Consider the following 17,137-nt stretch of genomic DNA (forward strand, 5'->3'; position numbering starts at 1 on the left):
GTTGTTAAATAAAAAAAAAAAAAAAATTGTTTTGTTGGCGCCACTTTTTCGTGGCGCCATTTGCGGCCGCGTATGGGTTAAACCGGTCCTGCAACGGATGGGCTTATATGATGGTGAACCGATCTGTAGGACAGAAGAGACAGCCGATCACTTACTCTTTGATTGTAACGAGCTCTCTAACGCTAGAATGATAACTCTCGGGAATCTGGCTAGAGGAAGATATCTTCCCGAGGATGAACTTATTGGGAAGCTACACAGGCATTCATTGGGCGCCTTAACAATTGTAAGGTTAACAAGAAAACAATTGTCTGGGGTGCGCAATAATTCGATTTCGGACGAAGTGCTTAAAGAAGGTCTCGACCTGCCCCTGTTAGATAAGATAAGAAAAAAAAGGCCAATATTAAAATTAAATAACTTTGAGTTACTTTAAATTTATATAGGCATTATCGAAAATTGAAATTGGTTACGTCGAAACCATCCAAACATTTGACGAAACAACCTTGGTAAGTTTGGCTAAAATATGTTCAGCCGTTATTGAGTTAAAGTGTTATAAAGATTGCATTTAAGTTGATCCCAAAGAGCTTCGCTTCACTCCGCTCAAAAAAACAACATTTACTAAATACGGTAATTATATATTCACACTGTTGGTACCCAGTTCTAAGCAAAGTATGTTTTTTTTAATCTCAATATCATTCATCATTTATTTACAGAATAGCCCAGTTAAAGGGTAAAATATTTTGCCAAATTGTCTCATATTGCATAATAGCTATGCACCATGAGATACGATTTGAAGTAGGCACTTCAAATTCATGATTAGAAACTGTGGGATTATGCCACGGCCCCCTTTAACTCCAGGCCGTGGCCTTCGAACTCGAAACGTCGCAAGTGGTGCTGTAACAGCTGTTTTGTTTGGAAGCAGCTAATGGTTTGTGTATTTACGAAAGATTGGTTACTGGACTATGACAATATTGACTCGGCATAAAAATGTACAGATATAGATTTTAATTCATACTGTTTCGGTTTTCAATTCTGTATGTTTTATTTCAATATATTAATAAATTTATGTTCATAAATTTAAATTTAAATCAATAAAGTGCGAATTAATGAGCTGATGTCACCTGTCTGCCATGTTATCTTATGGGACGTCTATCACTGAACAACACCACTTGCGATGTTGCCACAGGCCTCGGCCTGTAGTTAAAGGCGGCCGTGATTATGCACTTCAAGACCCAATTCTTTTAAAAAGTTTATAAGTCTATGAAAAGCAAACGAGGATGATGAAAGAAGAACAACTTGACAAATATCAACTATGATTCTTTTTGGTTGTCTTCTTTTCCCTTCCTGTTGTTTGTAGTGTTGTGTTGTGTTGTGTTGTTGTGTTGATATGATATGGTTTGAAGTTTTGTAGTCGAGTCGTCTTATAATATTAATTTTTTACATAACTTGTTATGAGTTAGTGTGGTTTTATAACTTTGTAGTTTCAGACTTGTAAAATAGTTTAAAATCAAATTCAAAATATTATATAATTTTTTACATTCAAAGTTCATTTCTGCACAAAATAGTTAGTCCTCAACTCAAAATTTTCAAAATGGTGAAGTACAGGAAGAAAACACAACCTTCTCAAAAACAGGTTGTCAGAGAAACGGTATGTAACTTTGATATGGCTATATACGCTTTCAAGAATGCCTTTCATAGGCCTATATTTGGAACATTTTTTTAAAATAATTTAAGATTTTAGGATAGGCTACAAGCAACATTGTTTTAAGATTGGCATTAATTTGGCCTAGCCTACTGGGTAACTTATAGATATTTTGGCTGCACTTTTACTTTACATCCTACACTCATTCTAATGAAAAATATCGATGTAGGCTATAGATTATTTCATTCGGTTAGTTAGGTTAGGTTTTAACCTCTAACTTAGGTAACTAACCAAACTTGATATATCGAAAGAAATAATCGATATATCCATTTGATTTTTCATTCGAATGAGTGTAGGACGTAAAGTAAAGTGCAGCCGATGTTTTAGGTTCAAGTTACGTTTAGCTTCTAGGTCTAAACTAATTATAGGCCTAGGCCCTAACTTAACTTACGTCTAAGTTAGACCTAGGCTAGTAGTTCCTTGTGTGAAAATGTGTAACAGTAATAGGCTAAAGGATTTTTTACATAGGGCTTAGGACTAGGAGGTCTCTGTCTAAACCTTATGATGTTTTTAAGTGTCACAATTAAGTTTAGGCATAGCTTAAGTTAAATTTTTTTAGTCAGTAACTTACCTGGATCTGGTAGGCCTAAATAACTTATTTTAGGCTAATAAATTCTGAAAATTCAGGTAACAACCAAATGAAAATATCGATTATTCGATAAATCGATTTAGGTAGCCTAGGTTATATCATTTGATTAACGTTTGGTTGGTTAGGTTAGGTTAACCTAACTAACCAAACGATATATCGAATGTAACAATCGATAACTTATATTGATCGATATTTTTATTCGGTTGTTTTTGATACAGATACGGATGTTTACCCTTTTTTCAGATATATGTAACTTAAGTTAAGTTAACTTTCGGGGATTTTCTCTCTTCAAGCCATATTACAAAGCCACTGACTACCGGACTGATCCAGGCAGTGCTGCTACCTTTGGGTGTTTTAGAGAACTATGTCCAATCTCGGGGTAACGTACGGTAGTTCAATCACCGCTGCTCTTTTGTTATTCGTCAGATTGAAATGAATGCCAATTGCGTTCGCTGTTACGGTGCCACGCCGGGGCATCGCCTGGGCCTCGCCGCCATTTGCGAGCAGCGCCTGTTGGAATGCTTGCTGCACTGAACGTGTTAATGTTGATAACCGATCTTAGTTTCATTTATTAAATATATATAAAATTCTAAACAGATCATAGCTTATTTTTGATTTTTCCATAACAAATATTTTGTATAGGCTAAACAATAGCATCGAATAAAAATTGTAACTGATAACTTAGGCTAATAAATTACAAGTTCTCTGCAATCAAAAATGCTTAACAGTGGCGGTGATAAGAACCCAAGCCCCCCCTATATAAAGTTTGTTTACCGGGCCCCCCTCTCCCAATAATCATCTTTAAGTTATCCTGGGAATTTCCACATAAGCTTGCACTTGGTATCAGCACAGAATCTCCCGAGGCATCGAATCATCGTCTTCCTAGATTGTGGCAAAATCGAGAATAAGTTTACTTCCTGCAGTCACGGAAACATTATCATCGTATACTGTGATTGCAACCAAACCCAGGACTAGGACATCTCCTTCTGTCATGTAGACAACATCATCGTCTCCCACAATCACGGCCAAATCCCTAATATGTCGGGCGCGGTGATGGAGACATATCTTTTTCTGCAATCGCGGAAAAATCAAAAACATCTGCCCCGAAAAAGAAACATCATAAACCGCCTTCTGTGATGAAATTCTTGAATATTTTTCATGATCACTGAAACATTAATAGCTAACGTCTTCCACTATCACAGCAAACTATTGCTAAACATCTCCCGGGCCGCGGGGACATCAACATTGTCACCTGTGGGGGCATGTTCTCGTCGACATCTACGATCGGCAAAAATGTGAATCATTCATTTATGTGGGTGTTATCCTCACAGACGCGTTCTGCGGTTGAAATTTTATTGCAATTGTAAAAGCTCTGCTCGAGCTCAATTTTCTAACTTAGATCTCTCTAGCTAGATCAGTGCTAGATCTCAGGGTTTTAACAAACTTTTGTTCTTAAAAAACAAACAGTAATAGCCTACTCATAGCCTATGAATTTTATTAATATAGGGCCCTTCGCCGGGTAAAATTTCCCTGGTCAAGGCTCACGGTCCCCCCCAGCTCGCTGGCCTCCCTGCATTGCAGGCCCGCTATCGCCGCCACTGACACCTACTTTTTCCCTCAAATTTGTATGCTTATATGCAACAACAACAATTAGGTTAAACTGGTAAGGTTACTTTAAGATAACTTAGGCCTATATACTTAGTAGAGTTTGGTCATTGACTATACAGTCAGACTATACCCATGTAGCACAGATGGTTGGGCCAACGTTGGCCAACTGTGGGACAGTTGGTCGATGGTTGGTTGGAGCTTCCACAACCAACCAACCGTTGTCCAACTGTATATCTCGTAGTTGGGCCAACCAATATTTACAACTGTGGACCAACATTGGTTCATTGTTAATGAAATACATTAATATGCATTGCTGGGTATCATACATCAAGCCAACCGTTGTCCAACCGTTTTTCACTCCGTTGGACCAACAAAAGATACTTTTGTTGGACCAACAATGGTCCATAGTTGAGTTTACACGACTTTCATTCTCTGGGTCTAGCTTTCACAACATAATTATAATAAAATATCTGGTTTTACAATACCTTTATCAGTTCCAAAAGTTTCCAAAAGTTTTTGGAACTGATAAAGGTATTGTAAAACCAGATATTTTATATATTACAGTTCCGGCGCTACAACAATGAATTTTAATAATTTTAATAATGCAAATATTTTTTAAATTAATATTCTTTAACTTATTTGCAACAATTTAAGGGGAAAGAGTAATTAATCATATAACAGGCAATTATAATAGCATTAACAATCTAACGGTAATTAATTAATCATTCAAATACCAGTATCCTCTCTAACTCCAAAAAAAAAAAAACTACTTATGATGCCTTAACAGATTAACAGAATCATATTATACTGTGTAGTATCAAAAATGTTTGAAGTATTGCGACCATTGCAACTGTCGGCTACTCTTTCACCACTTGAAAACTCTCTATATCAGCAATCACAGATAGCTCAGTGGTAAAGTAAGAGGCTCATAAGTCGAAGGACCCGGGTTCGAGACCCGTCTGGGCCAAAAAAATTTTGTTCTAGTTTTTTTTCAAAATTTGTTTTTATGAACTATTTAATCAATTTACTCAACTAATAATTATGCTTTTCGTACTAAATCTTTATTATTTTGTGTGAAATAAAACGGTTGGACAATGGTTGGCTGGAAAACAGTTTAAAGAGGTGACATTTCTACCGTTGGCCAACTGTGTGGCTCCACGATTTACCAACGTTGGCCCAACCATCTGTGCTACATGGGTATAGTCAATGGTTTGGTGTATCTGACTTAGCATGTTGTTTTGACTCTCTCTGCAGACAATTGAGTACGATACCATTATAACCTTAGAGATCCGGCCATGCCATAGCTAGTTCAGGTCAGACATTTGGGACTCAACAGTACTGTATCAGTGTTTGATCAAATCATCATTTTACAGTGTCAAAAATTAAATACTAACTAGCTCTCAAGTAGCCTACTTTTTGTTGTTTATCCTATTAGAAAGTTTCAAAAACTATTAAGAACTTAATTATATTTTTATTATTTTTGCAGGTTCAAGAGTTTATTTTGGAAAATCCTAACATCTCAGTTGGGAAGTCAATAGAATTCATGAAGAAGCTGATGGTGGTTTCAGTATCTTCTATAGCATATCTTCGAGGCATATTTCCAGCAAGTGCTTTCGCTGAAAAGAGATTAGCTGGGCAACCAGTCCATGTGTTGAAAGGGACTGAAGAAGCCCCAGAAGTCAAGACTTTGATTGAATATATAAGGGGGAGTTTTGACCTTGTGCATTCACAGCATGTACGTTTAAATATAGACCCTCTCTAGTCTCTACCTGTAAAATAAATGTCCTAATATTAATAGGCCCACTGGTCAATGTTTTGCATTACAAAAAGTATTCAATTCAATTCAATATTTCTTTATTCATTAAAGCACTCAAGTACATGAATAGTGTCATTCTCATCATAATTTGTTTAAGTTAATAAATTTATAGCCAGTGTTTTCTTCCAAGTGTTTTAAGTGTGAACTTTTGTGTGGATATAGAATCAAGTCATTAGATGGATCAGATAACCTATAGTCTACAGCATAAGGGGTTGAGTATGCACTAAAAGTGTCTTCTTATTTCTTATTATCTTTATTATCTTATTTTGACTTTTGATTGTTGTTGTTAATGCACTGGAGAGGTTTGAAAACACCCTAGAAATAAATCAAAGCCTAAGGGGGTAACTATCTTTTTAGGTACTCACCATTCCTACCTGCGCTGGAGCATAATAATCTTAGAAATGACACCTCAAACGAAATAATCAATTTAGTAGGACGGGTGAAAAAGGGTGTGTTACAAAGACCCTGATATCTCAGATTATGATGATACTTTTTTAAGTAGCGTAGTATTTTCTATATAATGAATGAAATACATTATTTCAATTTGCTACATATTTTAATGCTATTCTAATTCATTTCTGAAAATGTCCATGTCTCACCATTTAGAAAATATAATATAGTAGGTAAATAATGATAATGTATCAATCTCAAATTTATACATAGAGACATCAAGATACATCATGGCTAACTGTGTTTAAATATTTGACATACATTTCAAAATATAACTGGAATAAATATTGTAATATTCATTATACAAAAACATAATTTTAAATTTCTTTATTTTGTATATTTGATCCTAAATCATACTGAACTCAAGTTTTGTATTGTTGCAGTTAAAGAAATTCATTTTTTTGATCCAAAAGGAATTGGTTACACTTGAAACGTATACATTCTCCTTTGTTTACAACCACGACACAATTGCTTGTGATGTCCTTGGTGAAGTCGATGGCAAAGAAGTGTAAGTTTGTTGTTTTATTGAGTTGATTATGTTGATTATTTATTGTGTTATTGTGTTGACATAGCTTTTATGATATGTGATGTCCGTGCAGTGCTCCAGATTAGAATAGGACCGCAGCCTCTCTCGGCTTGTCGTAAAAGGCGACTAACAGGGGGTGGGAGATCCTTCTCTTTATGCTCCCAACTTTCTCTGAGGCAAAGTTTGCTTCTACCTTTGGCTTGTACCTCATCATTGGCTCATTGGCTTGAATCTTTCATCTTTCCTTTTTACACTGCTTTTTTTCAACCCCGGTTCGGGTGTTTTCCTTTCTTCTTTTTCGACCTGCGTGCACTATTGAGCCTTGGGAGTGCCCTTTCTGTGCAAAAGGGCCATTAGCTGGCCGTAAGAAAGTGATAGCATACTTAAAACTGAGAAACACGGACAACTTAGATCATTGAGAACATCGGAAGATGTTCAGTTGGTCAGGGCAGAGGTAGAGCAATTGCCAACCTTAATCTTTATTAATTCTTGGGCCATCATAATTTGGAATGGATGAAAACACAATGATAATTTTATAATTCTTCTCAAAACTACAATCCAACATTCCTAATGCAATAGCATGCCCTCAAATGGAATATCATGGGTAACTGCTCAACCGCTGCTCTAACATCAATTCCTCGTTTGTAATTCTATGGTTTAAGAGTGCCACCACCTTTGTTCAACTTTTCAACCCATGATCGTGTTGTGTTCACACTAGGAACAACATCATTGTTCAGAATAAAAAAACCGCTGGCAAATAGAAATACGCATACACCACACAGCATAACATTCAATGCTCTCACTGTACGGTTCAAACCATGGAATGACTGAAATGGTAACTGCAATGAGTGGCCAATGACAACAGGACCAATATTGTCCACCGTCTAATGTGAACATCAATATTTATTATAGTAACTAATCATATGTATCAAATTAAACCCTAAACTGGTTTAAAAACTGTTGGTATTGTTAAGTTTTAAATTAAAAATTAGCAGCTTAAAATACAACTTTTGTGTAGTTTAAACATGCTCAAATGACTAGTGTAGTCGTTTGCCAGATTGAGGGTTAAAATGTGTTATCATACATCGATGTTACTTTTCAGCATTCATGAGCAGAACCTTGGGTTGCCTGATGAGATTGAGAAATCAGTTCGACAACTTGTGCGATGTATCTTGACTCATGCTGTGACGCTACATCCTCTTCCAACGAACTTCAGTCTCACAGTAAAGCTGCAAGTTGATGACGACAGTAAGTTCTGTTTAACCGTTTACTTTTCCATCTTTTGCCATGAATCTCAAGGAAGCCAGTTTGATCCCTATACAAGTTATAGACAAACTTAAGTTAAGTTTCAAAACTGATAAGCCCAGTCCTTGATCTAGAGTTGGGAAATACTGTTACTTTGCAAATACTGTTGCTTTGCAATAATCAGGAACCTTCCTTAGCTTTTTGGTAATAGGTGAAATAATAATATTATGTTCACCTATTATTCCCTCAATAATTAATATGCTTCAGTACGGTAGCTGTTAATTAGAAGAAATTACCAACATTATTTCAAAATTCATGTTTTCGGCCCCTGGACTATATTGTTAAGACAATAATAGGTTTTTTACATACCTCAGTCAAATAGTCCAAAAATGGTATTGCTCAACAGCTTACATGTTTCGTTGCGAAGACAACATTATCAAAGCTTGCAACTCGTCAAAAACACATTTAAAACACAAACACGAACACAGAAGACATTAATACGGTACGAATACACAATTGACATTTAGATAGCGCTATCATAATACTGATTTGGTCCGGCGCGGCGCGGGGCTGGTAGCAGACTGGAGGTCACGTCACGTCGTCTCCTCTACTGTTATCACTGATGTTATCAGATCTTCGATCAGCTGTTCCTGAGTTTAATATTGTATTAAAAATCGAGTGAGACTGGAACTGTAATTTTTCGTTAAGGATGTGGTCCTTACACTGTTCGTCATTATAAATTTTATAAATCTCGAACTCCTCCAAGGTGTCAAGTTTGCTACCTTTCCCACAGACATGTAGAATTTTTAAACCATCGTCAATGCTACTCATTGAGTGATTTGAATCAACCAGGTGTTGTGCGAAGGCTGATTTTTGTTTGACCATTTTTGGAGTTGGCCTATGTTCTCTGTAGCGGGTTTCAAATGCCCGACCCGTCTGGAAAAATTACAGTTCCAGTCTCACTTGATTTTTAATACAATATTAAACTCAGGAACAGCTGATCGAAGATCTGATAACATCAGTGATAACAGTAGAGGAGACGACGTGACGTGACCTCTAGTCTGCTACCAGCCCCGCGCCGCGCCGGACCAAATCAGTATTATTATAGCGCTATCTAAATGTCAATTGTGTATTCGTACCGTATTAATGTCTTCTGTGTTCGTGTTCGTGTTTTAAATGTGTTTTTGACGAGTTGCAAGCTTTGATAATGTTGTCTTCGCAACGAAACATGTAAGCTGTTGAGCAATACCATTTTTGGACTATTTGACTGAGGTATGTAAAAAACCTATTATTGTCTTAACATTATTTCACTCACTTGTTCTAACAGATTTAGCTTACCGGTACGTCACAAACTTAATATGCTATGTCGTCTTTTGTAATGTATTACCAAGGTACTATATTATTTTGTGACTCACTGCTAATAGCAAGACTCAATCAGCAGAATAATATTTAATTCGCTCGTTTAAACAGTTCAGACAAAATGTTGAAAATAATAGGGTATTCAAGTAATTTATTTCCAAGGTAATATAGGTTAACTAGCATCTCCCGTTCCTCATCAGTAACTGGCGAGAACCTCTTGTGTGAAGGTGTGGGGGATTAATGAGAGCCCCTCACGCCAATTTAAGAAAATCTTTAAATTTATTTTATAATTTTTTAGTTGGAAAAATTAACTTTTCAATGATAAAATAATTTCTAAATATAAAATTATTAACTTAAATTTTTTACTATAAAATTAATTTTAACTAACATTTTTTTATTATAAAATTTAACTGTCATAACCTAACCTAACCAACCAAACTTGCTGATAATATAAAAAAGATATAAGTTAAGATACAAATCGAATGAAGGTTTACTTATAATTTTTTATTACTATATAAAAATAAATTTTAATTTTTTTTATTAAAAAAATGTAACTGTCATAACCTAACCAAACTTGCTGATAATAAAAAAAAATATAAAATAAAAATCGAATGAATGTTTACTAATAAAAAAAAAAATAGTTCTTAAACAAATAAAGTTAAAAGTAAAAAATAAGCATAATCTTGGACAAAAAGTTAGTGTCGCCGGCGAGATCCAAACCTGAGTCCCTTCGATTACCAGTCTGAGACGCTATCAACTACGCCACGAACACCGATGGAATCTATGCGTCTTGTTACGGTAATGGTGTTCCCTCAAGAGTAGAGTTACGTCACGCCCCCCACCCCTTCGCACAAGATGTTCTTGCCAGTTACTGATGAGGAACGGGAGATGCTATAATATAGGTTACACTTTGGAACAGTAAAATTTATCGTATTGTGTTAAATTACACCACCTCTAATCATTTGGTTTGTTAAAAAATCAAATGACCCTGATCAGTAGAAAAGCTTAATGTTATTTTTTGTACATCATACATTCTTCATTCTTGCTGTATCATCAGCCTGCACTCTAGTATCCCCCGTACCAATTAGTAGATGAGGTTCGATACAACATACCATAAACTGACAAGAAAAACGGAATCCAAAACATTTTTGTATATTCTGTAAGAAATTTATATAACAGGTTTTAGTTTTATGAAATTTCAGTAGAAAGGTAGGCCTATAGAGCTATAATTAGAGCCTATAGAGCCTAAATAGAGCTTATAGGATTAAATAGTCAGAGAAATATAGGATATGACCTTAACAAAATTGCAAGAAAACGTTTTATGGTTTTATTTTGTAGTGTTGGGTTTGCAGAATGACATACTAAAAGTTGCCAAAAATTGGTGCACGAGAAAACCACTACAGTAGACCCCCTCTTAACCGACCTCGTATTAACCGATAACCGGATTATCCGCCTTCGATCGTGAAATAATACAGTTTGTTTTAACCGACCTTGCTTTGAGAGCAGTTCGGTTTTACCGCCGCTTTCTAGGAATCTCGGCATTTCCGCTCCCACGCTGGGCGATGAGAACTGAACCATACACTTATGTCCACAGGATATGACTAAGAATAAGTTATTTTGTGTTGATCACAAAAAATATAGCATCGCCTATTGTCAGTTTGTCATCATCGTTCGTTATCGTAGCTCGAGCACATTTGATCTGATATGTTATCTGTGTTTGCAAATTTATAACATCATAAAGTGCGTTACGATTTTGAGAACTGATTATCTTATCGCTGGAGTAAACACACAACGCAACTTGTAGGGAGGGCAGGGAAGAGGGGTTAACAACTCCAAGGTCAAGCTAGTTTTTGTGCCTCGCTCCAGCCTACAGTGAGAGGTTGTAAATAAACATCCTATCCCTTGTAACAAAATGGTTGCTTGTATCTTTAATTTCGACAAAAGGTTCTGTACTGTATTACGATGGATTTAGAAAGCATCAATTAATACATTACAGTACTAAAGTTATTAAGATAGGAATTTTATTGACTGTTGCCTAGTATTATAATATATTCCACTGAAAGTAGGCCTATTAGACTTAACCGTGTAATGTGTTTATTTGTGACTTTTCTATCAATACTAAAAATGAGATAAGAGTAGTTTATTTTATAACTAATGCAAGAATGACTTCAAAATATTGATTATATAATTCCAAATGAATAGCAATTCATTATGTTGTGATTTTAGGGATTGCCCATTTTAACCGACCTTTTGAGTTATCCGACGTAGGTCCGGTCCCATTAGGGTCGGTTAAGAGGGGGTCTACTGTAAAATCACAATTTAAAATGGTAACTTTTCCCAACATTGGAAAAATGTTGAAAAAAGATACCACATGCATTTTGTATGAACATTTTTTGAGAAACTGACTCAGGAGCACCGGCGATATTTATTGGGTCGTTAGTACTTCATTTTGATAGGTAACGCGTTTTTGGCCGCCATATTGGACATAGATAGTTTTTTTTAAAATGTGATGATGGTGTTGTGACACATCATTCCAAACTAAATTTTTACACTGATTTCAATGCCGAAACCCGTTTTTAAATATATTTTTTTCATTTAGAAGATATATTGAAACAAAAACATTCCCCCTTACATTTCGTATGGTTATTTCATAGTTTGATAATTTTTTTAAATTATTTATCATATCTCCAGTCCTTATTAAGGCTTGCAGTTCGTTCTAGCCTTAAAATATTCAGTAATGTAAGGGCTTCCATTTGAACTCTTGATCATTAAAATCAGACAGACCAGCTACGAACCTCAGAACAATATCAAGTTTACTATTTAGAAATATATTTTTACTAAAAGATAATTCGGGTTGTTAATACGTCACCAAGTTCTTTCTGGTCTTAAATTACTCTGTAAATGTTTTATTTCTTTAATTTTATTAATCACCAAATAAAATATTAAAAATTTCAAATGAGTCATAAATCTTCATTTAACAGTAAATTATTTCTTTTTAGAAATTTGTCTTTGGTTAAGGACATATATCCCAAACCCTAATAACTCCCAATAAGTAATCCATAGCTAAAATAAAAGTCAATAATGTTACGAATTATTTAAGACTATAAAGAGTTTTGGGAGTGATTTAGAATTGGGGATATACGTCCTTAACTAAAGACAAATTTCAAAATAAATACATTTTAATGTTAAATTAAGATCCATGACTCATTTTAAAATTGTCAGATTTTGTTTAATGATTAATAAAATCAAAGCCAAACATTTACTGAGTAATTTGAGAACAGAAAGAACTTGGTAACGTATTAACAACCCGAGTTATAAATCTTTTAATAATAATATATTTCTAAAAAGTTAAAATTGATATTGTTCTGAAGTTTGTAGCTGGTCTTTGACTCGTCTGATTTTAATGCTCAAGAGCTCAAATGGAGCTGTGTAAAAAAACACGCAATAGGCATCCAGCATGGGTCCGTTCAGGTAGATTCCTGGAACACAACTCCCGTGTCTTGTGGTCTTTCCTACCCCCTCCCCTAGTTTTCCATATCTCGGCGGATTAACCGGTATGAAGCGAATCAGCTGTGACGTGAGCTCCCTCAACCCCTTTGAATGGTTGCCATTTCAATTAAAAGTACTGTATTAAAGTATCAATGCAAGAAAGTATGCGTAAGATTGCTAATACTGAACTGATTTTTATATTTTTTCTTAAAACACACAACTCATGTTTCAGCTCCAGAAGAAATACTTCCAAACTTTCTCCAATTAGCAGCCGAAGACGAAATAAAATTCCCCGGAGAGGTGGAAACTCTGAAGCTGGGCAAAGTAGAAACCAAATATATGACTTTTGGTCTTGTGTCAAAATCAACTTTGCAAGAGGTAATGTTTTTATTTTCCCTTAAATGCCAATTCTAATCCTCAATGTTTATTAAGTCATGCCTCGCATTTGAAATACCATGTCCAAATTTTAGATTGGTATTTACAAACTACTCGAAAGGGTCTTCTTTGAAGTCCAGTTAATTTCTTGCTGGTCAGCAAACAGTTTCAACTTGTTTGAGGTTAGTAAAAAAATTCCCATTAACCTACAATCCAAGTGCCTTTAACATACTGAGTAGCCTATTCAACATGTTTGACAAAACTCACATACACAACACAATACCCCCGCCGCCAACAAAACACATAATTTGATAGCACTCCTACTATATGTTTCATAATCCTCAACAAATGATTATGTTGTAACAGGGGCCTTACCAAGAAGCAGGAGTGAACCAAGAAGAGAATTTGATGCCTCAGGATGACTTAGAAGATGAGGTGATGCCGTCCCAAGAGGAGACTTTGCATACTTCTATAACAAAAATTAACTTGATCGATGGTAAGAATCCTTTATCTTGCTGTACTGATCTATAGCATCTTCACTATGCTTATCTGGAAACTGTCCCCACTGATGCATTCATGACAACCCTGTCAAGCCGACCTGGAAACCGGGAATTGTACATGAATTTTGTAAATTACCTGCACATTTAAATGTTTAAATCGTAGCCGAAAAATCTGTCTAAAATCCCAGATTTTTTTTGTTTTACATAGTAGTAGAAAATTGTGATTGCTGAGAAACTACGAACTAGGATGTTGCCGCGATTGCAAAATTCTATCATGGCCATTTCCGCTATCAGGGGAAATCACAACAAATTTCACCCCAATCGCAAAAATAGTCATGGGTGTGGAGATAATTGCTGGAGATACAAGAAATCATCACATGTGTTGCAGTGATGGGAGAAACCTTCACGGATTTCACCGTAATCGTGTGATACCCTTACAACATTACTGTTATTCTTCTGGCATTTTAGCGATAGTAGCAAGTAATGATCATGGCTGTTGTAGCGATCTCGTGAAATCATCAATAATTTTGCCGTTATTGCAAGAGGATCTCAGATGTGGCTGCAATTGATAAAAATAATCCCCGGAGACGATTGTGGATAATGCCTTGATCGCGCAAAATCATCAAAAGTGTTCACAAATCACGGTATATTATCACAGGTATTACCCCGATCATAAGGAATGATCAAAAGGTTTGGCATGATCACAGGGAAGATAAATGGATGTTGCCACGATCACCACAGATTATACTGCAATGATCACAGAATTGCTGCGATCGTGGGAAATTATCCAAAAATTTGGCCGCGATCAAAAGATATGATCACTGATGTGGCTGCGATCTCATGAAATTATCACGGAATTCGTAGAAGGGGTTTTAATTTATTAGTAGGTATAATAAAGAATTTTGCTTTTTTGAGCAGCAAGTTTTGTCTTGAAAATTTGGAATTTTGTACCTGGTAAACCTGGAATTGTCCTTTTGGTAGAATTTGATTTTAATGGCCCGTTTGTACACCCTGCATGAGTTCAACGATACAAAAGGGACCTCCACAAAGATTGCTATTAAACTGGTTAATGTACAGGACATGAAAACAGAATAACAAAAGATGAGGTTGAAAATCAAATTTTAGACACTAGTGCAATCTGTGACATACAATGACATACAGGCTGATTCAACTACGTGCTTTTTTAATAAAAAAAAAATTGGTGACAGCTTGTTCACATTGATGGGATGTCTACTTCAGTATCTAAAAATCATTACCAAACAACAGTAGCTTAGAGCCACCAACTAACCTTTTCCCTAGGGATAACTAGATCGTCAACACCAGCTCATTGACATTGTCAGGATTTCAAAATGGGGGGGTCAACCGACCAGGCCCAGGTAGAAAGGGGGTTTCGGGAAAATGTTTGAAAATATAGGCCCGAAAACGGTCTTTTTTAGCTCTCCTGGCATTGAAAATAATCAACCCCAACGTCAATACAGTATTTTATAATTAGTAATTATTATTATATAACTAGCTGTTACCCACGGGCCTCACCCCGTTTGACTTCATAAGTAATAAAACTATTGATTGGTAAGTTAAGCTGAAATAAAACAGAATTCAGCAATACAAACAAATAATCACACCAGTTTTTAATAAGGATTGAAAAAATAACATACTAATAAGAACAGCTGAGGTATTTTTAACATTAGGTATATGGAAAGTTCCCATTGGAAAGCAATTACGACCTTAAAGGGCTGCATTAAATAAGGGATAGTTTTGCACAAGGTTTCTCGTCATGACACACATTTTAAGTATATGGTTTATGGGGGTGTGACTTGTAGTTTTCTCAAAAGTTCATGGGTAATTTGGGCTTTATATATAGATTTTAAATTTAATTTAACAAAAAACTATTATATTTAGGACCGGAAGGGGGAGTCTGAACCCGACCCCCAGGACCCCCCACCTGGCCACATCACTGACTAGCTGATTACAACCAAACTCTACACTTGGCTGACGTCTTTGTACATCATTTACTGATTTTTCTTGTAACAACGTTAAACACCAAGTATTCTATCAGGGTTTTATGTAAATGTTCAAAAATCATCGGTGTATCATATTGAGCTTAGCTTTGACCTATATTTTTTTATAAACATACTAAAATTTTCTTAGTTGTGTTACTTTTACACCCTGATTTTGAGAATTTTCACATTGTAAAGATGTAGAAAACTCGACCATTCACGTTCCTATTCTAAACTTATTCCACTGTCAGCTTTATACATGACTTTACCTTTAGTTACTTTCTACTTACTAACTTATCCACCCCTAGACATTATAATAGTTCCAAATAATATCGTTTGCAGAGAGCAAGGCAGTTGAGAAACGGCCAAACACTCCAAACCCGTTAGTAAATAACCTTCCAGACCCAATGGAGTTCAAACCCAGCCAGAGCCCTGACTTCATAGATTCATTTGACAAATCTGATGATTCATTCATTATCTTGCAGGTATGCAATCTTAGCAATAAGTAATGTAGTGAATCATTGAATGATCCAACAAACACATTTCAAGCATTATATTTGATCTCTTAGTGTTATCAAAATTATTTGTTTGTCACCACAAGAGTTGACTTAATTTGTGCAGTGGAAATCCAATTAGGCAAACAAAAGTTCTCTTAGTCTGCATGATTGCTGAAACGGGGTAGTTTTTAAATCTATATTTTTGTCCATAAATCACTTTATTTCAATCATTTTACTTTGGTATGGGTTTGATTCCCTACACACTCACAACATGTGGGTTTGGATCACTTTCCCTAAAAGGATTTAATTACTTCTTACTGCAGTTCCTTGAATGTGATGCCACCAGTGTAGACATCAAGAAAAAAGGGTAGAGTTGTGGGTTTTAAATAAGTTACAGGGATGCCAATTTTTATATTTCAGAAATGTTTAAACTTAGTGGGTTTGAATAAATGGATACATAACAGAATACATTTTACATATAAATTTATTACTTACATATAAGTGTAAGTATTTTTACATATTAAGTAGTCAATCTTCAAAGAAATTTTGAAAATTCAACAATTATAAATATTAAATTTTCTGAAAAAGCTTTTGTTGCTTTTTTTCATACCCCATGTCTTTATTGACTGCCGAGTTACACAGACTGTCAAGTTTTTTTAAATTAAATTATGTAATTATTTTTTTCAGGATTATCAAGAAGTTACTACTGATTATGAAGATGAGACTACAAAGAATAAAAGGACATTAAATGAGGTAATTAATAATCTCAGAAGAATAATCTCATGGGGAATAAATCTGGAAACACAGCTAATAACTTATTATGTGTATTTCTCATCAGACAAGATTTTTAAATAAATACCCCCGCCGCAGCAAACCTGCAGACTAAGCGAATTTCCATTTGCCTGATTGGATTTACACTAAAATGTCTCCTTAAAAATATCACATTCCTTATTTAAATAGAATCAGTTTAACACATACTTAGGTTTG

At 35.3% G+C, this 17,137-nt stretch overlaps 1 protein-coding gene across 1 annotated transcript; it reads left to right on the top strand.

Moving 5' to 3' along the window:
* The first annotated feature begins 1,424 nt into the window (after positions 1-1,424).
* LOC128989082 (HORMA domain-containing protein 1-like) lies at positions 1,425-16,521 on the top strand. The gene is made up of 8 exons (XM_054410939.1): positions 1,425-1,645; positions 5,383-5,631; positions 6,546-6,670; positions 7,791-7,936; positions 13,014-13,159; positions 13,523-13,652; positions 15,996-16,138; positions 16,474-16,521. Exons 1-8 carry the CDS (start codon positions 1,589-1,591, stop codon positions 16,519-16,521), a joined length of 1,044 nt encoding a protein of 347 aa, XP_054266914.1. The 5' UTR covers positions 1,425-1,588.
* Positions 16,522-17,137: the final 616 nt, after the last annotated feature.

The sequence above is a fragment of the Macrosteles quadrilineatus genome, unplaced genomic scaffold (assembly GCF_028750875.1).
Source record: "Macrosteles quadrilineatus isolate MER2022 unplaced genomic scaffold, UCM_ALF_1.0 Scaffold_3__2_contigs__length_128488019, whole genome shotgun sequence".
In the NCBI taxonomy this organism is placed as follows: domain Eukaryota; kingdom Metazoa; phylum Arthropoda; class Insecta; order Hemiptera; family Cicadellidae; genus Macrosteles; species Macrosteles quadrilineatus.